Consider the following 25,149-nt stretch of genomic DNA (forward strand, 5'->3'; position numbering starts at 1 on the left):
GCTGTGACATTTTAATTGTATTTTACAAAAGTATCACTCTGCAACAAATTAGAACTTTTTAAAAACTAGTTTTTTGCCACAGGTAATTTGAGAAGTACTATTTTGGCATGTATGTGTGTGTGTATATATGCGCTATATATATTGACAATGCGTGTTGTCAGAGAAGGAAGCTCATAGCCAGAGTTTTGCCAATTACCATTATCAGATTACCACCCTCCAGAGATTTAAAATAGGAGCTGAAATCTTATCAATGATCAGCTAAAACACAAAAGTTAATTGACTCAATTAAGGTCATCAAGCCAGCTTACTGACAGAATTGAACTAAGAAAAAAGGAAGAAAACTAACATTTACTGAGGGTCAAAGTGTCACTGTGTTAGGTAATTTCAAATACTCCATATAATTATTTACTCTTCACAATCAGGTTTTTGATATTACTCTAAGCTTTACTGATGAGGCTCAAAGAAGTTTAGTAATTTGTTCAAGGTCACAAAGTTAATAAAGGTATCTCTTTGTTTTATTCAGCTTCCTGTGGACTAAAAATGAAAATAGGACAAATATGGAGAAAGATTCTAGGGAAGGGAAGAGAAAGGGCTGAGCCAATATCTCTGTAATGAAATACTATAAAAATAACTCAGGTAGACAGTATAGTGTTGATGGACAAATTCCTCTCAGCAATGTGTCCATATGGACCAAATAGTAGAAGATACTATGTTCAATTTTGTAAATTCTGAAGGAATATAGAAACACAGACAATTCCCTCAAAAATGGGGTGAAGTTATTGCTGGAGTTCTCAGACATCTAGACCTCATACACAAAAGGAGACAGATGAGAACCAGGGCCCCAGATCCAAGGCACCCTTCTCCCTGGCCATCTAGCACAACACAAATGACTTTTGGTTTATAATGGTTCTTCGCAATTAAGCTGTATGTAGTTTAAAAATCACATACCCTGCCTCTCAACTCATGTTCTTATTTCACGTAAACCAGCTAGTATTCCCTCTAAGCATCTATGGTCTCCGCATCATGTTAGGCACACAGACCTAATTTTATATTTCTGCTAAACAACAAAAACATAACCTAAATGGAAGCAAGATGGAGCAAAGTTGTGTGCAAGGTTATGTGTTGCATAGCAGCACAATAATAACTTTTAGTGCTTAGTTTTTATCCTAAGCAGAAATATAACCAATATCAGTTCAGTTTCTTCCAATGGCTTTCTAAAGAGCTAAATGTTTTCATACCACAGTCAGAAATAAGGATTTTTTTTTTTTTTTTTGAGACAGAGTCTCACTCTGTTGTCTGGGGTAGAATGACACAGCATCAGCCTAGCTCACAGCAACCTCAAACTCCTGGGCTCAAGCAATCCTTCTGCCTCAGCCTCCAGAATAGCTGGGACTACTACAGGCATGCACCACCATGCCTGGCTAATTTCTTCTATATATTTTTAGTTGTCCAGCTAATTTCTTTCTATTTTCAGTAGAGACAGAGTCTTGCTCTTGCTCAGGCTGGTCTCGAACTCCTGGGCTCAAACAATCCATCCGTCTCGGCCTCCCAGAGTGCTAGAAGATTTTTTTGTAAATGATGCTTTTGCTCTTTGAAATACCCTGCCACCACTTCAACAACCAAGAAACATGCTCCCATTCTCAAAGAACAAAAATTAAGAGATCACCTCCCTCTAGGCAAACAGGAAAATAAGGCCTTACCATTTCTCCAATGTACCTAGCAAAACTCCAAAAGCAGCTATGCCCTGGAGAACTGATCACCCCACAAAGCATGGTGTCAACAAAGTCATCTTGCTTAATAAGCTAAACAGTATCAGTTAGCAAGGGGGCAAAAAGAACGAAATAACTTTCTTATTTTTGTTCCCCAGAACCTCCAAGTGTTGTTTCTATATACCTTTGACCTAAAGACAGGACAGTCTTCTCCTGGTTATTTAATTTCCATTATGTCTATATCAGAAGTTAAAATACATGTAATAAGTTTTAGCATCACTGAATTCAACATCTTAACCAAGAGAAATATAGACCATGCTCAAACAGCCTGGTGAAAACTATGAAAACAGTCTGTGGAAAAAAATAACAGCTTGTGAAACAATTCCTACGATGTAACCAATACTCAGTATGAGGAGGTGATATTCAAAGCAGTATGTGAAATAAAGTGCTGAGTAGCCAGCTAAATTCTCATGAGAGTCATTTCCAGTCTATATGGCCCCCAAGCTGCTCTAATGTTGCAAAAATAGCACTTCTGTCCAATATACATTACCTTTCTGGAGATTGAAGACACATTCAAACCAAATCTTTGAGCTCTTTCCTTTAGCTTATCCAGGTTAACCTATAAAACATAGGGGGTAAAAAAAAAAAGAACATATTTTTAAAAATTAAAACAGAAAATTGAAAAGGCAGAAATTATGATCCAAAGCTAAGAGTACAAATAAGCCTATAACATCAAAGATGCCCTATGCGACAAAGTAGGAAACTAAGTAGCACCTATCCATCCCATTGATTATTAAAAGGCCTCTTCCGGAATGCAATGAAAAATTCAGCCCTGTTTCCTTTGTTCACCAAAGATGGCAAGGGCCTAAGGAGAGTTTAAGATCCAAGTAGGCCAAACACTGCAGGAAAAAGCAAACATATGTCTAAATCATCACCTCCAAACACATCTACCATTAACAGTCCAAAATCATTAATTCCAATACATAGTCTCTGCAAACAGTTCTTAATTCTAACTCCAAGCAAAAATAAACTATCACTGAAGTACTTCCTTCTTCAGCAGACAGTTTATCACCACTACCCAACTTAATTCTCCCTCCTTTTTCTTGGAAGTCTTGGTATATAGGATGTTTAGGACATTTTCATTAACAATAATGATATTTAACTTTCACTTACAATATTAAATAGTAACCCCAAAAGTGGAATTTCACAAAGCTAAATATTCTTCAACACAGCATTTGTTTCCACTTTCTAAACATGCTGACTGGTCACACAGTGGCCGAGAAGACAATTCTTAACTCCCTGATTTTATATTTAATAGATAGTGTTAAAAAAAAAATAGACGTATGATTGCACCACTGCATTTTAGCCTGGGCAACAGAACAAGACCCTGTCTCCAAATCTCCAAAAAAAAAACCCAGTACCTGCAAATAGAACTCATAAGTTGCTCCCATAGAGTCTCTTGTGGCAATTAAGAATTAGACACTATCCAGCTGGGTATGGTGGTTCACTACTATAATCCTAGCACTTTAGGAGGAGGATCACTTGAGGCCAGCAGAGTTAGAGACCAGCTTGAACAACATAGTAAGACCTCGTCTCTACAAAAAATAAAAAAAATTAGCCAGGCATGGTAGCACATGTCTGTAGTCCCAGCTACTTAGGTAGCTGAGGCAAGAGGATTGCCTGAGCCCAGCAGTTTGAGGTTGCAGTGAGCTATGATGATGCCACTGCACTCTAGCATGCTCCCAGCTAATTTTTTCCATATATATTTTTAGTTGTCCATATAATTTCTTTCTATTTTTAGTAGAGACGGGGTCTCGCTGTTGCTCAGGCTGGTCTCGAACTCCTGACCTAGAGCGATCCACCCGCCTCGGCCTCCCAGAGTGCTAGGATTACAGGCGTGAGCCACCGTGCCCGGCCTAAACTTTTTTTTAAAATTCAGAACACACAACATTGTACAGAAACAGTCACCAAATTCATGATCTCAGTTCCTCTGATCTGAGTCTATAACTTTAAAACTAGCTATACAGAGTTAAGATCTGGGTGTGCAAGGGATAAAAAAAGATTTCTTACCATATTGGTGTCAGATGACAGACCTAAGGAAGGAAACAAAGTTTTTTTTAATAGTTTTATTAGTCATAAAAGAAGTCAACAATCTTCAAATCAAAGTAGTCAACATAAAAGCAGTATACAGAACACATATCCTTTATCCTACAATGGAAAAGAAAGAAATTGCATCTAGAGATCATGTCTCCATTCACTGCTGGCAGGAACATAAAATGGTATGGCTACTTTGGAAACAGTTTTGTAGTTCCTCAGAAAGTTAAACATAAAGTTACATATGACCCAGCAATTCCACTCCTAGATATATATCCAGGAAAAATGAAAACATGTATCTACACAAAAACTTGTATACAAATTTCATGGCAGCATTATTCATATTAGACAAAAAGTGAAAACAACCCAAATATCATCAATTGATTAGATAAAATGTGGTATATCCATATAATGGAGTATTATTCAGCAATAAAAAGGAATGAAGTAGTGAGACATGCTACAACATAGATGAACTTTGAAAACGATGCTAAGTGAAAGAAGCCAGTCACATATTGTATGATTTCATTTATATGAAGGCAAATTTAAATAGAAAAAAATTAGAGGTTGCTTAGGGCTAGAAGGGAAGAGGGAATGGGAGATAACAGCTAACGGGCACAGGGTTTCTTTTTGGGGTGATGATTACTGTGATGATGGTTGCACAATCCTGTGAATATAGTAAAAAAACAATGAATTATGTACCTTAAATGGATGAGCTCTATGATATATGAATTGAATCTCAGTAAAGCTGTTAAAAAAGAAGAGATTATATCTGGACAAACGAGCAAAACTACTATCATGAGTTGAAACTATGGCTTCTTAAGACCAATTTTTTTTCCCTGAAATTACCACCAAGAAGCAAGTAGTAAATTGGCCTCTAGGCCCAACCCTAACCTATTCAAATAATTATTTACGTCAAATTTTTCAGAATTTCTTTAAAAAAATACCTCCTTTTGGCCGGGCGCAGTGGCCCACGCCTGTAATCCTAGCACTCTGGGAGGCCGAGGCGGGAGGATCGCTCGAGGTCAGGAGTTTGGAGTTCGAGACCAGCCTGAGCAAGAGCAAGACCCCATCTCTACTAAAAATATAAAGAAATTATATGGACGGCTAAAAATATATATAGAAAAATTAGCCGGGCATGGTGGCGCATGCCTGTAGTCCCAGCTACTCAGGAGGCTGAGGCAGGAGGATTGCTTGAGCCCAGGAGTTTGAGGTTGCTGTGAGCTAGGCTGACGCCATGGCACTCTAGCCCGGGCAACAGAGTGAGACTCTGTCTCAAAAAAACAAAAACAAACAAACAAAAAAACTTCCTTTTAAATGTTCCCAAATTCTGTTCTTTAAAGAGTTACTCTGTAGTTCTAGGATGTTACAATTATATAACACAGCAAATGTTAACTATATGTTATTTTATAGATCAGGTTTCCTTTTCAGACTATTAATTTTAGCTTTTGTCTTTCCTCAAATAGCACCACCTTTAATCATTTCTGTTGTATTTTCGCCAATTCTATCTCTCTTGATATAACGAAGAGCCAGAAAATATTTTGTTTCTAAAATACTTAGTGAGGCCAGTGCAGTGGCTCATGCCTGTAATCCCACCAGAACTTTGAGTGGCCAAGGTGGGAGGATCACTTGAGGCCAGGAGTTCAAGACCAGCCTGGGCAACATAGTGAGACTCTGTCTCTACAAAAAACTGTTAAAAATTAGCCAGGTGTGGGTGGCAGCATACACCTATAGTCCCAGCTACTTGGAAGGCTGAGGTCGGAGGATCACTTGAGCCCAAGAATTTGAGGTTGCAATGAGCTATGATAGTGTCACTGCACTCCAGCCTAGGTGACAGAGCAAGATCCTGTCTCCCAGGTGGAGGGTGGGGGGACCTTAGTGAAAGTGTCCAGAACTTTTCTTGTCTTTTTTGTTTTCTTTTTTTTTTTTTTCCTTGTCTTCTTAAAAGCACAGAAAAACACTACAAGAAGATCTCTGAGGACATTTTCTTACCCACTTAAAACTACTGACAGGTCACTAAGAAGACTGGATTGGACCAGAAGACTACATTTAAATTGTAAGTCTCTGAGAACAGGGGTTATGTTCTTTTTCAAAATAATAACTATTTCCACTAATTTATTACCAAAGTAATATATATTCATTGTATGGATTTAAAAAACAAAGACAAGCAAAAAGCAAGCACTCAAAATCCCACCAATCAGAGAGTGGGATGATGAGTGCTAATAATTTATAATAGTATACAGTCATCCCTCAGTATCCATGGAGGGAATTGGTTCCAGAACCCTCCCCCAGATACCAAAGTCCACAAATGCTTAGGTCCCACAGGAGATATGAAAAGTCGACCCTCCATATCCACAGCTTTCACATCCGGAGTATACTGTATCTGTATTTTTGAACAGAGTTTGGTTGTGATGAATCCTCAGATACAGAGGGCCAAATTAATTTACTGAAAAAAATCTGAGTATAAGTGGATGCATGCAGTTCAAACTCATATTGTTCAAGGTCAATTCTATAGCTTTCTAATCTTTTTCCCTATCCATAATGTACTCTTTTATAACTAAAATGGGAGTATATTATTGTATTTTTTTCATTAATAACTCTTTGATAAATATTTTTCAATATCATTTTAAACATAGTATAGGTCTTCAATACTATAAAATATACTATGGGCACACATTTATTTAAACAATTCTGTTATATATTTGGTTGTTTCTATTTATTGATCATTATAAATAATGCTGTGATAATCCTGGTAGTGGTATCTTTAAGTACATTCAAGATTATTTCCTTATGAGTTCCTAGAAGTAAAACTGTTAAGGTAAAAGACATTCTTTTCCCTTTTACCACTTATACTAGCTAGTATAACACTGGATAGGTACACAATAATTTTATGCTGATGAGACACTAGAATACGTAAGCAAAGTATCAGAAACCTCACTAATGATGTTCAAGGAAAGGAAGACAGGACGGGCGCGGTGGCTCACCCTTGTAATGAATCCTAGCACTCTGGGAGGCCAAGGCGGGTGGATTGTTTGAGCTCAGGAGTTCAAGATCAGCCTGAGCAAGAGTGAGACCCAAGTCTCTACTAAAAATAGAAAGAAATTTCCTGGACAACTAAAAATATGCAGAAAAAATTAGCCAGGCATGGTGGCGCATGCCTGTAGTCCCAGCTACTTGGGAGGCTGAGGCTAAAGGATCGCTTGAGTCCAGGAGTGTGAGGTTGCTGTGAGCTAGGCTGACGCCACGGCACTCTAGCCCGGGCAACAAAGTGAGACTCTGTCTCAAAAAAAAGAAAAGAAAAAAGAAAAGGAAGACAAAGGTTGGCAGTTCCTAACCTTTTACAACTTCAGTACCTTTTCTTAAATGCCCAGGAAGGCAATTATAATTTTATCTAAAACAAAGAGGTTAATGTTATAACCTCTTAAGGGCTTCTAGAACTAACAAGTTTACCTTATTTTGGAGAAATGAAATCTGTTATGTCAGAAAAGAAAGAATATAAAGATAACTTTCTCAGAGGAGTCTCTGTACACTTACCTTTTGTTGGAACTGAAGAAATCCCAAACCTATAGAAAAAAGAACAAGCTAAATGTTAGGAAGCTGTTCACACTCCTGGTTGTCTGTTTCCGTTTCAAGTGTACATATGACACTTCTTGCTTGTGATCTCAAGCCTTGCAATCATTAGCTAATTCTAACAACCCCATGAAAGAGGTCCAGTTTACTCTCCTTCTCACCAAGAGTCCAGAGAATAAGCTAAAAGGAAGGCTTATCAGAATCAGGAGTAGCAGTCAGTTCCTGACTTTTATCATTACAAAAACCCTGCTCAATAACAAAGCCCAATCTATAGCTCCTACATCCAAATTAGTAGAGATATTCTGAATAGAACCCCAAAAGTGTTCATTTCCTTTCAACAAGTCTCTATTCTACTTAAAATGAACAATTATATTGAAAATCTAGGATCGTGTGTCTCCTCCCCTTTATTACCATATCACCATCTCAGGCCCAAAAGGCTGGGGACACTCACCTAGCTGCCCTCGCAGCTTTTTTACTCTCCAAGCTCACAGGTACATTGAATCGTTCAGCCCTCTTCTGCATTCTCTAAGTGAAAACAGACAAAAGAAGGGGTAGAGAAAAATTCAACTTCCGGTTTAAAAAAGTTGGTTATAGGTGGGTATTTTAAGAACATCAGGAGTAATTTCTTAAGGTCTAAACTGACAATAGTGACAAAGAGGATATCAGGTTGTGTCCATATTGGGAATTAACAGCCCTTTCCAGAAAGCAAACACAGTAAGACTATTATTACATTCATGCCCTCAAAAACAAAAGAGAGGAATAAAATAAAATAAAACCTACATACTGCATGAAGCCAAGAAGACAAAAGCTGTGTTTGGTTGACCTTTGAAAAGGGATCAAAGGAACAGCTTGGTTCCAACACTAGTGGTACTCTTTCAGTTAAAAATGAGGCAGTGTTGTCTTATGCCATTAGAAAAGAGTTTTTAATAATTCTCTATTTTGAGGGGTACAAAACTGAACACAGGATCTCAACTGGAACATGGTTTTGGAGATAATTGAGACAATTCAGAGAAACTTCAATCTCACCTACCAGCGAGTAGCAACATAAGACTGACATCTACCATTACTTTTTCAAGGTACAAACATCCCAAACTCTAATCCTAGGTTGTTAAACATCTTAAAGAGCTAGTCACCATTAAGATCATGGTACTATATACAAAAAAGACTACAGCTTCAAAGGTCACTACCCACTATGGCAGCCCAAATATTTTCCAAAAACTAACTGGTAGAGAAATGTATCAACACCAAAATCTGTCAATACTGATTTTCTGCCTGTCAATAAATTTTAAAATGATAAGGCAGATAAAATGAAAGGTAAGAGAGAGAGAAATGCAGAGACTGTTCTACTAGGGAAAAGAATACCTACCTCAGTCTGTGGTATTTCAGATGTAATTTTTACCACTTTCTTCTCTGCTGCCCTGGAAAAGAAGAAAGAGATTTTTTTATGACATTTATTTATTTTAAATAAGAAAGAAATTTTTAAAAATCAGAAAACTGGTATTCTAAAACAAAACCTTAGTAATGTATAAGAATTGACCTGACTTACATCCTCTGCCCTATAGCTCTGCCACCCCTTAGTACGAAGAAACATCAAGTCCATTAGAACTTTGATTCTTTGAATTGTCACCTATTGAGAAGAGTTCAAATAACAGGCTAAGCTACTTTAGCTAAGGGATATAGAAAGTAATCAGGGAAGAAGTCTGGTTCAATACATTGGGCTGAAGAGAAACACTCAAAAAACATCAGAAACCATCTCAATTGCTTTCAGGAACTTTTAAATTTACTTTTGGACTAATGACTATCCTTCCAGCCCTCATTTAAATACCAACTCTCAATTTTCATCACAACAATTAATGAGTGCTCCTACAAGGCCTGGTTTCCTTCTTTTAAAAATCCCTTATTTCTCCCATGGGGACCGTATCTCCAGCTCAAACAGTCAAAATGGAACAAATAAAAATGCCAAAGGCAGTGGAAAGAAAAAAGGCTAAGGGGAATTTGAATTAGGAAAACATAGTAAGTTACTGGTTAAAAGGTTTAAGAGAAAACAAAAGAGGGGGGACCATAGGGGCGGGAGAGAAAGTTCGGAAGTACCCAGGATAAATGGAAGGGCATTAACTCTCCACCAAACAACTCCCATAAAACTGTGGGTCATAACCAGTCTCATTAAGGTCCTTCATTTAGAGACATGGGCGGCTTTTGTTCCAATATCCCGGACACTTTTCCCATTTGATGCCCTGAAAGGTAGTAATGGTTTAATGACATTTTCAGAGGAAGCAATTCTAGAACAGGAACTTACTCTTTCCTCCATCCTTTTATTGGAGGTCCTGGGACTGACAGACAAGCAATGGGTGCCCCCTACTGACCATAACTAAGCCCTACAATATTTAATTGCTTTGGTGTTTGGGGGGGATCAAACTAGAAACACAGGTATATTTTTGAAGAACCTCAGATGAAGTAATGGGATCTCCTTTTAAATATTCAAAGAATCTAAATTAGTCCTGAATATTCCGACTTTTAAAGAAATTTCTAAATTCTTCCCATTTCCTGGACATCCTTCCCTAATCCTCTGCCTTATTCAGGCACAAAAGGCCAAAAAAGTTTAACGTTTTACTTGAAGTCTAATGCCATTAAGAGAGCAGTTCTCTCCCTCAACTCCAGACTAATGACTTCCTCCACATTCCCATCCTGAAGCACAATCACTGCAGTACATCTCATGGCAGAAAGGGAACCACAGAGAGGAAGCTTCCTTCCGCTCTATTCCAATTCCCTCAGGCACAATTACACTCAAGCAATAAATATACATCACATTCTCGGACTCATGGGAAATTTCCACTCTTCAGTGAAAAATTTCTCTCCTACCACAGTCATATATAAAACACTCCCTAAAATCCAGGGACCCAGAATCTTTCTGTATATACTTTAGTCTAATCGTGACTATCCCTCCAAAAAGCAAAATTACCACTCCCCACACACTTTCAATTTCCTTGTTTTGAAATTTAATAGAATTAAAGCCCCCTGAACAAGAGAATTACACATTTTACATATTCTATGAATAAATTTCTTCAAATTTACAACCTCTATTTTTTTAATGCACAAAAGTCAATTATTGTATTCACTTGATCTTCCTTCTTGTCCCAGAAGCCCCTAAAACATCTCTATTTTAAAACTATCCCACTAAATCATTTTCTCAAGGCACTATGTCTAATCATAAACCTCCTAAGATGGGAAGATAACTAAATGGCTTTAGAAAATAATATTTGACAAAAATCTACCAAAATATTAAGTGTACACCATCTGTGATGAAGCCAATCCACTGCTAGGAATTTATTCTATGAACATACTTGTGCAACTATAAATAGTTGGATGAGGACATACAGCACTATGTTTTCTTTTTTTTTTTTGCTTTTATGAATAATCTAAATGTCCATCAACACGAAACTGGTGAAATACATTACTGTTCAACCACAGAATGGAATACTATTAGATGCCAGAAAGAATAAGGTTCCTGAAATCCAGATTCAAACTGAGAAGGGGGAAAAAAAAAAAAAAGAAAACAATAAGGTTCTAAGTTGATTATTACTAAATCTGAATGATGGGTAGATGAGGGTCTATTATATTTTTCTTATGACTTTTGTATATACTTATAATTTCCCATAACAAGCTAAAAAAAAAAAAAAGACTTACTATAATTATCCCTACTTCATAGGCTCAATGTGAGGATTAAATAAGAATACATGTAAAATACAATCATGTCTAGCATGGAACTAACATTTAAATAAGGATATTATGATAATATAGAAAAATCTCCAGATGTGAAAAAAAATCAAGAAAGTGTGTATATATGCATCTATATATACACATACACATATACATACATACACAGACATGATATATAAAATATTCTGAAATAATGTACTGTACTAAAAACTTCTGCAAAGTCAGATGGCCGTGGATACAAGGGGTACTTAATTTTCAATATGTATACTCCTCTATGTACTGTTTGACTTTTTATTTGTACATATATTGCTTTTTATAATTAATGCATTAACACAGCTATGAGGAACAAAAATGTTAAAAGGGACTCAACTGTTCTTAGTGTGCTGAAGTACAAAATGGCCAGACATTTGTGGAAAGAGCCCCAAATCAAAGATGTTTATGATCAACCTTGTGGGATAGTTTAAACAAATCGAGATCCACTTTCCACTCTAGATTTTGTCCTCCCCTCCTCCACTGTAAATCAAAAAGCAAGAGAGAATACAGTGTTACTTGAGAAACATAACCTCTGCCCAACACCCTCCTCCCTTACAAAACTCCTTATATACAGTTTTATACTTTTCTGTAAAAGTATAAAACTCTATAAAGAGCAAGAGAATTTACAGTTTTACACCAGATAGACAATTGTACAGATTCTCCTTATAGTAATAGAATAATCTATTATGGTGATCCGACAAAAGAATAACAAAGGCTAGCAGAACTAAACTATATCTAAGCTTGAAGTCACCTGGTTCTAACTACCTGGAGACAAACTACTTTGCTTCACTGGGACCATGTACTTTGAGTGAAGTGGACCCTTTTGAAAATGTATGAACTAAGCAGAGATGAAAAGGCCAATGGGAATATGTAAGAGGTAAACAAAGTTAAGCACTAAACCCACTAAAAACCGAACTGCCTACTCTGTACTCAGATTATAAAAAAGGATAATTACACATCAACAGTTTTTTCAGGGGGTTCTTCCTCTTTGACAGGAAGTTCTATGGGCTTTGGTTCTTCTTCCTAAAACGAAATAAAACAAGATGGTTAACGTAAATCAAAAGAGTAAATACCCATCAACAGAAGAATATCAGAACTCTAAAGTGAACAGTCTCTCAGAACCTTCATATCCCTCTTATGCTCCCCTAATAAATTAGCATCTAAATCCTCCAATGATAGATGCTAAGCAATGTGGCCAAAGCAGGGGCACATTACCAGGCCAGTGACTAACCTTACTTTATCCAACTCACCTCTGTTTCATCTCCCAGTACATCTTCTTCATTCGCCTCCTCTTCAGCTAAAGAATATTAAAATATTCAGGTCAAGCCCTGCTACAAAACTATCTTGATCACTATACTAAGGCTAAAATTATAATCACTTTGCCTTCCCAAAATAAAATTCAATAATGAAGGCAGAACTGATGCTCACAAAGTTTGGTACACCTGGAGAAGCTAAAACCAGACCTCCACCTAACATTAACACAAAGTTGAACTCCAGCTAGACTGAAGAACTAAATGTAATAAGGTCAAACTACAAAATTAATTTAAAAAGTAATATGGAAGAGTATCTTTGAGATTTAGTGCTGGGAAGGATTTGTCCAAAAAAAAAAAAAAAACTCCAGAAGGAAATGTAAAAAATTGATGATTTCTCAAAACTAAGGACTTCTCTTTAAGGAAGGACACCATGAAAAAACTTGAGGCAAATAACAAGATATTTGTGCCTAAAACCTATAAAGGAATAGTTATTAGAATATAAAAGAAATGCCTGCAAGCCAAACAAATGATAGGAACTCCAACAGAAAAATGGGCAAAGAACCAGCCCAAAGAACCATGAACACAAGAGATATTTAAACTTTTTTCACAGAGAAATATAAATTGAAACAACCAACAAATTAGCAAAACTTAGGCCACTTGATAGGACAGTGCCAAGTTTAGGTTTGTAGAGATACAAGAATCCTTATGTACTGGTGATGAAAGTATAGATTTATAGAGCAATTCTGGAAAACAATTTGGCAGTGCTTAATCATATTAAGTATATATTTATAAATATATGATAATTAGCCATCCCATTCCTGAGTATATACCCAAAAAGACTCACAGGAACATAAGAGCATGAAAGTACCTCATAATAATAGTATACTATATACTACAAGTTGAGCATCCCTAATCTGAAAATCTGAAATCTGAACTGCTCCTAAATCCAAAACTTTTTGAGTGCCAACATGACGCCACAAGTGGAAAATTCCACACCTGACCTCATGTGACAGGTCACAGTCAAAACTTTGTTTCATGCACAAAATTATTAAAAATATTGTACAAAATTACCTTCAGGCTATGTGTATAAGGTGTATATGAAACATAAATGAATTTTGTGTTTAGGCTTTTGTCCATTCCCAAGATATCTCATAATATATACACAAATATTCCAAAATCCAAAAAAATCTGAAATCTGAAACACTTCTGGTCCCAAGCATTCGGATAAGGTATGCTTAAGCTATAGTATAATACATACTATTACATACATATAGTATTAATACATGTAGTATTACTATGAGTAATATATATCAAACACATTAAAATGGTCACCTGTGGGGGTTGGTGGGGAGTGAAATGAGGAATGGGAATAAATAAAGGAATTAAACTCAAGTCTTCCAATTCCCAGCCTAATGATACTTGTATTAGCATGCTACCCTTTAAATAACAAGCTGAAATAACATTATGTCTTTTAAAAAAGGAAATACTTCTTTGCACTATAATCACTATTCTGGATAAACAACAGTTTTTTTGATGTTATTAATTAAGAGCTTTACAAATGACCTAAAAAAAGAAGAAATCTTCTAAGTGTCAAAGCCTGAAAATTAATCCCCTCATTCACATTACTCTGCTTCCACAAAGTACTCACCATGCTCTTCAAGATATGCCTGGAGCCTGTTGATGAGATCTTGTTTTATTCCCTTGGTCTCCAAACCACGAGCAAGACATTCTTGCTTTAATTCAGCAAGCTGAGGGAAAAAAATAAAACTTTTCCTTAGTTAACAAGATGTATGCCAGGAATGAAAAAAGGTAGTTCTCACCAGAAAAAAAAGAAAATAAAGTTCAATCCCAAACTACCATCCTTAATCCTATCAAGACTCTAGGTCAACAAGTATGATCTGCTTTCCTCTAACAATATGCAATAGGCTAAAGGATTCTTCTAACAGATGCTGAAGAGTAAACATCACACTTTAATAAAAATCTATTTGTGCATCTATTTATTATCACAAATATTAAGCTATTTTTGAATAATTCTGGGGGAAAAAAGGTTTTTTCCTAAAGGTTACTGTGCCAGCTAGTACATGGGAAGAATGAACCTTCAGAAAATCCAATGATCTAAAAGCAGATACTCCTTACCACCTATTATCACAGATCCTTTATTATAATATACCACATACATGCATACAGATCTAACCACTGTTGAATTAATTAGTAGATGTGTTAGTTACCTTAATGTTAACAATGAATTGATTAAAGGATCTATGTCAAAATGGAAAGAAATATCTAATGGCATGCCATAGAGCTCTGTTCAAGATTTTAAAATCAGTAACTTGACTAAAGATATAAAAGGTATGCTTACCAACTTTACAGACAGTAGAAGGAAGGAGAATTGGTGGATTACTGACGGAACTAAGCTTAAAAAACAAAACAAAACAGAAACAGAAACAAGAAAAAACACCTCTTCAGGGAGAACAATGAGCTAAAATGAAGACTCAGTTTATAAGAAACAGGGTATACATATTCAAAACTTCAGTTGTACAAAAACTGGATGAGGGAGATCTGGTTCAACAATAACTCAAAGAATAAAGACCTTACGGTTTTAGGCAAAGAGAGTTAGTTAACAGTATGATTTGCTACCAAAGTAATTCTAAGCCACAGGTAACTGAAATACAGAATCCACGATAAATAATGTAAGTGGCCTCACTGGGTTCTATATTCTTATTTTATGAAGCATAACAACATGCTGATACAAGGAGAACAAGCAGGAAAAGAAATGCTCCAGAAATCCTATATGTACATCAGCACACAAATAGATGTTTGGTCTAAAGATAACCTTATTGGTTTTGAAGTACAGATCTAAGACCAACCAGTAGAACTTAGAAAGCAGATTCCTATAGAAGAAAGAACTTTACAACTACAGAGTATGCTCTGCATCTCTAGAAGGGGAGCAGTGGAAACGGAAAGTGGAGCTTCTTTTTTTTTTTTTTTTAACATACCACAATGATTGTTAGAGCATTTAGGGAGTAGGGCGGGCAGGGATGTTATGCAGAGAACTGCCCTACCCAACAAGCCAAGAGCAAGCACCCTTTATTGAGAAACAAGGCAGGTAATCACCCATTAAAAATTATTTTCGGGCCAGGCATGGTGGCTCAGGCTTGTAATCCTAGCACTCAGGGAGGCTGTGGCAGGAGGATTGCTTGAGCTCAGGAGTTTGAGGTTGCAGTGAGCTATGATAATGCCACTGCACTCTAGCCAGAATGACAGAGCAAGACTGTCTCAAAATAAATAAATAAGTTAAATTAAAAAAATAAGAAAATAGGCCGGGCGCGGTGGCTCACGCCTGTAATCCTAGCACTCTGGGAGGCCGAGGCGGGTGGATTGCTCAAGGTCAGGAGTTCAAGACCAGCCTGAGCGAGACCCCGTCTCTACTAAAAATAGAAAGACATTATATGGACAACTAAAAAATCTATATAGAAAAAATTAGCCGGGCATAGTGGCGCATGCCTGTAGTCCCAGCTACTTGGGAGGCTGAGGCAGTAGGATCGCTTAAGCCCAGGAGTCTGAGGTTGCTGTGAGCTAAGCTGACGCCACGGCACTCACTCTAGCCTGGGCAACAAAGTGAGACTCTGTCTCAACAAAAAAAAAAAAAAAAAAAAAATAAGAAAATAAAAATTATTTTTAAGGCTTCTGCCTATTAAAAAAAATGATTGTAGAGTGACTGTAGAGTAGGGTGCAGAGTGGTGAGGGGGGTAAAAAAAAGAGTGACTGCAGAGTATAGTAGTTATGAACATAGCCTCTGAAGTCAGACTACCTAGATTCAAATTCCAGCATTACCACTTGCAGCTATGTAACCTCAGGTGACTAACTTCATCGCTGTGTGCCTCAGTTTCCTTACCTGTGCAATGGGAATAACAACAGTATCTATCTCATAGGGTTGTTCTGAAGAGTAAACCAGTAAATTTTGAAAGTATTTAGAACAGTACTTGGCAACTAGTAAGTACTATGTAAGTGTTAGACACTGGGTGAAGGATTAAACAAGATTACACAAAATTAGTGGTTCTCAGATTTTGAAATTTCACAGACCAATGAATGAATGAATGGATGAATGAATTCATTATTGACTGAGTGATTGGTTTTTCAAGACAGGGTGTCTTGCTCTGTTGCCCAGGCTGGACTTGAACTCCTAGGAGGTCTTAAGCCATCCTCCAGCCTCAGCCTCCTGAGTAGCTGGGGCTACAGATATGTGCCACTGAGCCTGGTTCAATGTATTTTTAAATAGATAGGCTGATAAAGCTGCTTTTTATCATATTCCAACCAGGTCATAAACCAGTACTTTTATAAATAACAATAAAAATCAATTCCTACAAAAATGAGCACACACTTTGGATGTAGCAGTGATGTCAAGCTGCTATAAAGTTTCTAAAAGCTTACTCTCAATTTTTCTATTTCTCTCATATCTAACCAGTAACAGCTAGTTGATGAATAAGCACTGACTCGTGGACCATACCGTAAATAACATTAATCCTTTTTTTTTTTTGAGACAGGGTCTTGCTTTGTTGCCTAGGCTGGAATGCAGCGGTGGGATCATAGCTCATTTGCAGCCTCAAACTCCCGGGGTCAAGTGATACTCCTGCATCTGCCTCCCAAGTAGCTGGAACTATGGATGCACGCCACCATACCTGGCTAATTACTAAAAATTTTTTGTAGAGACAGGGTCTCTCTCACTATGTGTCTAGGCTGCTCTCGAACTCCTGGCCTCAAGTGATTCTCCTACCTTATCCTCCCAAAGGATTTGGTGTGAATTACAGGTGTGAGCCACCACGCCTGGCCAACATTAATCAAGAATCTAGACTCTATCCCAAGAATGGAAAAATAAGCACCACATGTACTCACCATCAAACTGGTTTCACTGATCATTACCTAAGAGCACATTTAGGAATAACATTGATCGGGTGTCGGGCAGATGTGGGTGGGGGAGGGGATGGGTGTATACATACATAGTGAGTGCAATGCACACTGTCTAGGGGATGGACACTTTTGAAGCTCTGACTTGGGTGGGGGGAGGGCAATATATGTAACCTAAATTTTTGTATCCCCATAATATGCTGAAATAAAAAAAAAAAAAAGAATCTAGACTCTGAGTGACCTTTAAGGTCCATTTCTTAAGTAAGAATATTGATCTTTCTCACACTGGTACTTTATTTCTTTATTTTCTTTCAGTTTCCTAGAGAATGAGTCTTTGGATTTTAGTTACACTTTAAAATTTTTTGTTGGTTGTTATAAAAACATTATGTTCCCTGTAAAATAGTTAGCAAACCCTGCAAAGTACAGAGGAAAATAAGTCCTGTGTAATTTCAGTACCTAGAGATCACTTAACATTTTACATATTTCATTTGCAGTGTGTGTGGTGAGGGAAGGATATTGGTTGTTCCTTTACAGAGAAATATAGCTTCTTTACTCCTGGTAAGTCCTAATCTTCCTCACTAACCTCCGTTACTTTTTTCTCCCTAGTTCAAGTAACATTTTTTGGTAAATATTCAGACAATTCAGAGTTCAGCTTTCTAACAGAATTGTTCCTCCCTTCTCCTTCCTCCTTGCCAAAATTTTACATAGACATAGGGCAAAAGTTTATAAAACCTGCCACATGACAGAGAAATGCAATCAGAGACAGTTCTTGCACTGACTGCTCATCTCGTATAGTACAATCTAGACTTAGAGCTGACATATGGAGAAGTACAATTGTTTCCCACTGGTATGAATAACATATATCACTGCTGACCATGCCGTTGCCTCTCGTCATTGCCCAGTCCCCAGTGGCTCCTAGTCCCTAACCCCAGGTCTCTGGCTCATTCAGTGGTTCTCTCAGCACCTCCATGTTCCCTCTCTGGTCAAATAGGAATGTTACATATAGTTTTTATATAATGTTGTATTATTTCCTTCATTATACTGTGGGTTCACACTGTGACATTATTTTAAAAGGGAAACAGATGAGTAAAAACACTAAATAGCTGAAAATGAAGTAATTTCTTTTCTTACGTATATGTTAATAGAACCAAAACTTTCTAAAATTTCAAACAAGAACTCACTCAACGGTGGCTCACGCCTGTAATCCTAGCACTCTGGGAGGCCAAGGCAGGAGGATCGCTCGAGGTCAGGAGTTCGAGACCAGCCTGAGCAAGAGCGAGACCCCGTCTCTACTAAAAATAGAAAGAAATCAGCCAAACAACTAAAAATAGAAAAAAATTGCCAGGCATGGTGGTGCATGCCTGTAGTCCCAGCTACTCGGGAGGCTGAGGCAAAAGGATTGCTTGAGCCCAGGAAGTTTGAGGTTGCTGTGAGCTAGGCTGACGCCACGGCACTCTAGCCCAGGCAAGAGTGAGACTCTGTCTCAAAAAAAAAAAAAAAAAAGAACTCACTCAAATCTTACCCCATTTTAAAATAAATTTGGTTTCAAAATATCTTAAAAGGTATTTAAAAAGCAAGGTATATTGAGTGAATTGTATGGTATGTGAATTATATCTCAATAAGGCTATTAAAAATGTACAGAACATCGTATACGGGATACTAACATTAATGTAAAAAATAACAGACACACACACATATCCCTGTATGATGTATATATACAAGATGGCTGGACCAGAAACAGGTAAGTTAACAGTAGTTCAACCTGGAGAAAGGAAGCTAGTTGGAAACAAGTGAAGGAAGGAAACTTATTACCATATACCCTTTCGTACCTTTAGAACAGTAAACTTGTATATAATTACTTATTCAAAAATTAATTTTTTGGCCAGCCAAGGTGGCTCACGCCTATAATCCTAGCAGTCTGGGAGGCCGAGGCGGGAGGATTGCTCGAGGTCAGGAGTTCAAGACCAGTCTGAGCAAGAGCAAGACCCCATCTCTGCTAAAAAATAGAAAGAAATTAGCTAGACAACTAAAAATATATAGAAAAAATTAGCCAGGCATGGTAGTGCATGCCTATAGTCCCAGCTACTCGGGAGGCTGAGGCAGGAGGATCACTTGAGCCCAGGAGTTTGAGGTTGCTATGAGCTAGGCTGACACCATGGCACTCTAGCCCAGGCAACAGAGCGAGACTCTGTCTCAAAAAAGAAAAAATTTAAAAAAAACCTTAATTTTTAAAAATCTTATTTTTCAGTATCAATAAAGAATTCTCCATTCTACCCATCCAACCTACAGAGAAAGAACAGATCAACTGACCCATAATACATTTGACATTAATCATGCATCATCCTGTGATTTTTTCTAGTTTACTAATCTTGAATTTTGACTAAAATCTTTTATTAGAAGTCTTTTTCATTGGGCATGTGGCAAGCGCCTGTAATCCTAGCTACTCAGGAGGCTGATGTGGGAGGATCACTTGATCCAGTTCGAGACCAGACTCCATCTTTTAAAAAAAATCTTTTTCATCTGTTATTTCTCCACATAGTTTGTAAACTCTTTGAGTGCAGAGATGTTTTATATCACCTACAACATTTCATACAATAGGAACTCAAATTTATTTTCAAAACTAGTATGTGCGAGGCAAAGTGCTAAGTACTTTGAATGTATTTCCTCACTTAATCGTTACAAACAAACCCAAGTGGTTAGAATTATGACACCACTTTATAAATTAAGAAAATGAGGCTTAAAGAGCTTCAATAACTTACTTAAAATCACACAGCTTGTTAAATAATAGAGCCAATATGCCAGCTCAGGTCTCTCTGATTTAAACCCAATCTTAACTACCAACATACTGACATTTCTTTTCTTTCTCTCTCTCTCCCCTCTTACCACTCTCTCCTCAGCCTCCTTGCTAGCTCTTCGTCCACCTACTCTGTAAATATTCGCTAAGATTCCTTCTTTGGTCCTCTTCTCATTCCACTTCTACCAAAGTCTAATTCACTTCCCTGAATCCAACCGTCAGTAAATCTTATCAGCTATACCTTCAAAATATACCCCAGAATCTAATCCCTTCTCACCACTGCAAACACTACTACTCTAGTCTTTGTCTCACATAGATTATGGTCAAAGCTCTTCAGCCCTTGTCACACTATAGTTTATTCCCAATAAAGTCGTCAGAGAGATCTTTTGAAAATTTAAGTCAGGAACATGCCACTCCTCTATTCAAAAACCATCCATTGGTTTCCTATCTCAATAAGGTTAAAAGCCCAAGTTCTAACTATAACCTACAAGGCCCTGCACAATCTGCTCTCCCCCTCCTCCACCGTTACCTTTTATTACCATTGCTCACTCTGACAAGCCAACCTGCCCTTATGTTATTCCTAACATTTTGCACACGGGTTATTCCTTCACCTCCTTCAACTCTGTGTAAACATCACTTTTTCAATGAAGCCTTCCCCAGTCACTCTATTGAAAATTACAATACTCTTTATACTGTACTATCCCTCTTTCCTACTTCTCTCTACACATCTTATCCCCATTTGACATACTACAAATTTTACCTATTTATTGTGCCTTCCCCCAGTAAAATATAAGCTCCATGAGAGTGAGGACTTTGTCTGTTTTGTTCACTGCTTTTTTGTTCATTGTATTCCCAGTACCTATCGTAACTGTCACATGGCAGGTGTTCCATAAGCCTTTTCTTTAACAAACCCCAAATCTTCATCATTAGATCTCAACTCTTGAGTGAAAGACCTACATTTCCAACTGACTAGCAGACATTTCCAAGTGGATGTCCCAAAGACACCTAGGCCCAAAACTAGCTGTTTCTCCTCTTCTCAACTTAAAGGTATCACCACCCAAACTCTGGAGTCATCTTTCATTATTCCCACATCTAACTGATATATAAATCCTTACAATCCTATGTCCCAAATTCCTTTCAAATTTGTTCCCCTTCTGATAGCCACTACCTTATATGAGGTCTATATACACTTATTCACTTGATAAATAGTTATCAAGCACCTACCATGTGTCACGCATTATCTTAGATACAGGGAAATAATCATGAGTAAAACAGAAAGTCCTTGCCCACAAAGAGCTTACGATCTAGTAGGGAAACAAAGTAATCAAGGATCACATAGTGTTTAATTGATTTTTTTAAAAAGTACAGGGTCCTATGAAAGCATATAAAAAGTAGCCTTACCATGTGTTTGGACAGGGAGAACAGGAAAGAATTCCTTGGGTAAATGATGTTTGACTGTTATCTGGAGGGTGTCTAGTAGTTAGATAAAGGTGGGGGGGAGGGAGGGTGGCAAAAGCACTGCAGCCAAAAGAAAACCCCAAGTGCAGCATATGTGCAGGTTCTGCAGGAAGAGGGAGAGGCAGTGTGCAGTGATTAACAACATGAATTTTGGAGACTGCCTGGATTTGATATACCACGTATTAGCTATGCAACTGAGGACAAGTTACTCAATCAGTTACTCTCTCTGAGCTTCAGTTTTTCTTATTTTGAAATGGGGATAATAGAGGTATTTACTTTATAGGGTTATGTAAGAATTAAATCCATTACTGTGCATAAATAGATTTGATCAGTGCTTGCCACATAGTAAATGCTATGTAAGTGCCAGCAATTAATCAACACAGTCATTCTAAGGACATGAAATAAAACAAGGCCACTGTAGTTGGAGTGTGAGAAACTAAGGTGGAGAGATTGTCAGGAACATATTAATAATTAAAAAGTTTTAAGCAGGGGTATGACTATTACAACGACTACAAACATCTAACTTTTGAAATCCCTCCCCCTCCAGATCCCATCCTCCATACAGCCAAAAGAACACAAACTGATCACATCAGGCTCCTCCTTTCAAATTCCCAAAGGCCCCAAGCCCTACTTATGACTACATGACAAGAACCAGAACTCCTCACACAAGTTAGAACGCCCTTTCACTACGATTTACCTTTATAGTCAATTTATCTACTTTCCTTTCCAAACTATCTTCAACCACCAACATATATGCACATTTCGTGTTTTGTTTTGTTTTGTTTTGAAGACAGAGTCTTGCTCTGTTGCCAGGGCTATAGTGTCGTGACATGCCTAGCTCATAGCAATCTCAAACTCCTGGGCTCAAGCAATCCTCCTGCCTCAGCCTCCCAAGTAGCTGGGACTACAGGCATGTGCCACCACGCCCAGCTAATTTTTTCTATTTTTAGTTGTCCAGCTAATTTTTTTTTATTTTAGTAGAGACAGGGTCTTGCTCTTGCTCAGGCTGGTCTTGAACTCCTGACCTCAAGCGATTCTCCGGCCTCAGCCTCCCAGAATACTAGGATTATAGACGTGAGCCACCATGCGCGGTCTTTATGTTTTAATTATACAAATATCTCACTATTCTCAACACTCTGATACTAACTACTACAGCTTTCTCCTCTCTTCTGCAATAGTTCCTTTTCTCAAGTTTAATAGCAAATCTGATACTGTTACAGTTCAAGGCATCTTCACCCCCAGTTCAATCTCTCTTTCCAACTGTGTTAGAATGACACCATTTCTACAAAATCTTCAGAAACTTGCAATTGACATGAACTTACACATCAATTCAGATAGATAATACACTATTTCTTCTCCCTACTTCAAAGCTTATTCCTTTCCTCAGAGATCCCATATTAAAGCCCAAAATTCTCTTTATAAAGATGTAAAGATTTTTTAAAAGGCTATAAAACACTAAGTCAACCCAAAGTCAGGATAACTCCATCAAGATCACCAGTGGAAACAAACATTAACTGTCCTAGAAGTCAAAATTAAAGGCATGAGTTCTTAACCAGAGGTCCATGGACTCCTCAGGGCTACAAGGTAGTTTTAAGAAGCCCCTCAAATTGCATGCAAAGTATGAGTACATGCCTTTTTCTGGGGAGAGGGTCCATACCTTTCATCAGAGTTTCAAAGATATCTGTGACCTCCAAAAGGTTAAGAAGTGCTCTAGAGAAAAAGCAAAGACAAGCAAATATGATTAAAGAGCGAGTCCTTTTTAGGGTGTCAGGAGTGCCTCATGTTCTCTTAGGCTGTAATACCTGAAATCAGGTCAGAGGACATTATGCAAAAGTGACTTATCCAATCAAATACAAATTTAATATAGAACTGACAAATACACATGTGATGGAAGGAGGAACTTCATAAACCAACATAAAATCCATAAAAGCAAGTCAAGGGGAAGCTAGTGACTTACTCCAGGGATTTCAAAAATAGGACAAACAGGAAGAAAACATTAGCTCTTCTATACATATTTCCTTTTTATCTCATTCATTCAAAAGTTCATTTTCTGCATATGTTTTATAACATACATAACAATACATAAGTATATTATATATAAATAAGTACCGTATGTATATAAAATAGAGGTGATTGTTCAATTTATTTTTACTCATCACAATAAAAATAAGGAGACCATTGATACAGCCTATGCATTTCAGCACCACCAAATTAACAGTAACTCCAGAATAACACGAAAATCCACTAGTACAGTTTAGAATCCAAGAGTAAGAAATACATAGAAAGACTAATTGGTGTCAACTAAAAAGCCCTCTCCCTGCCTTTACTCCCCTTAAAGCTTTTTTTTCCCTTAAAACTCATCAAGCTTTAAAGGATCAGTTTTCAGTGTCGGCTAAATCAGCCTGGTTTGTCCAAGGTTCCCAGGGTAATAGGACTAAAACATCTAACGAGAAAACTACTTGTGCAACCACAAATAGACAACGAATCAAGATATCCTCTTCATTCAACATAAAAGAATGCTTCTTCCAGTGACAAAGCCACCAAGATTCCCAAGACAAATTGAAACAGCTTCTGTGATTCAGAGTGTCACCCAATGGTGACACCAAGAGATGCAGGGTCCATCCGCGGTAAGAAATGGGACAGAGATAACCCTAACCTTGTAATTGTTTTTCCAAAATACTGCAATTATGAGTTCTCTGTGGTGGTAGGGGATGCTGTGAGGGAAAAGCTGGCAAGCGGAGAACCGCGTGAGAAAACTCCAAAAACTCTTCAATCTGAAGTGCCTGTACTTTTACTAATTCTTAAGCCTCCTCAACCCCAGGCTTCTCAGTAGAAGCCTCTCCTCGGTTTCGAAATTCGGCCTGGGGGCGTAACCCCACCTAGAAAAAGGGAGTGAAAACATTTTCTGGATCGTGTTTGAGACCTATTCAGACTGAAATACACAAAAGTGCCATCATCTGCTAACAGGGAAATCTGAGCTTTGGACAACAGATGGGAAAGCATCAACCCAGGGAGAAGAAGGAGGTCCCGCGTCCGGCATGGGGCAAAGAGGAGGGAATCACTGACGTAATGCAGCTCTGAGGAGAAATACGGAAGATAACAGGTAAAAAGCACTTACAGAACCCGGTGGGGAAGGGTGACGGGCGATACAACGATTAAGATGGGAGCAGAAATAACAGATAAAGATAGCGGTAAAACCGTAAGGAGAAATAGGAAATCAGGGAAGGCGTAGTGAGGGAGGCACAAAAGAATTACGGCGGAAGCCGGGGAACGAAGTGGAAAAGCCTGCAAAAAGAACACGTAGGAGAAAAAGGCGCAAGCCACCTTGCAGAATTCAGTCGCCAGAAAAGTCCCACTCAACCCTTCCCTGCCTCACAGTACCTTCAGCTTATGGAGCTCCACCGTCTCCGTCGCCATCTTGTTACCCCTCACTCCACTACGGCCCCCACCCGCAGCCTCCGCCTCCAGGAGATCCCGCCTTGGCGTAGAGATCCTCAGCTGACCTATCGCTGTCACTCTTACTCCCACCCCATACCATCAGCTCTTCCCATTAGTCAATAGGTGGCGTCGCTCTCACTCCTCCCCTTAGCTTTCTCCACGCCTCTCAAAAGGTGGGACA

The 25,149-nt window shown here is 37.9% G+C and overlaps 1 protein-coding gene across 3 annotated transcripts in view; it reads right to left on the reverse strand.

The window, feature by feature from the left end:
* The window catches only part of SARNP (SAP domain containing ribonucleoprotein), a 52,448-nt gene extending 27,471 nt beyond the window's left edge, over positions 1-24,977 (reverse strand). For all 3 annotated transcript variants that reach the window (XR_011235718.1, XM_069490084.1, XM_069490085.1), the window contains exons 1-9: positions 24,912-24,977; positions 14,022-14,121; positions 12,371-12,417; positions 12,076-12,143; positions 8,737-8,788; positions 7,822-7,895; positions 7,335-7,363; positions 3,780-3,802; positions 2,260-2,328 (exon numbers count right to left, since the gene is read on the reverse strand). Coding sequence is in view for 2 of the 3 variants with exons in the window: in XM_069490084.1 (XP_069346185.1) it covers positions 2,260-2,328; positions 3,780-3,802; positions 7,335-7,363; positions 7,822-7,895; positions 8,737-8,788; positions 12,076-12,143; positions 12,371-12,417; positions 14,022-14,121; positions 24,912-24,947 (498 nt within the window). In the remaining variant the exon portion in view is untranslated. The remainder of the gene's footprint in view (positions 1-2,259; positions 2,329-3,779; positions 3,803-7,334; positions 7,364-7,821; positions 7,896-8,736; positions 8,789-12,075; positions 12,144-12,370; positions 12,418-14,021; positions 14,122-24,911) is intronic.
* Between the last annotated feature and the right edge of the window lie 172 nt (positions 24,978-25,149).

Source organism: Eulemur rufifrons, chromosome 16 (assembly GCF_041146395.1).
Source record: "Eulemur rufifrons isolate Redbay chromosome 16, OSU_ERuf_1, whole genome shotgun sequence".
NCBI classification, from domain to species: Eukaryota; Metazoa; Chordata; class Mammalia; order Primates; family Lemuridae; genus Eulemur; species Eulemur rufifrons.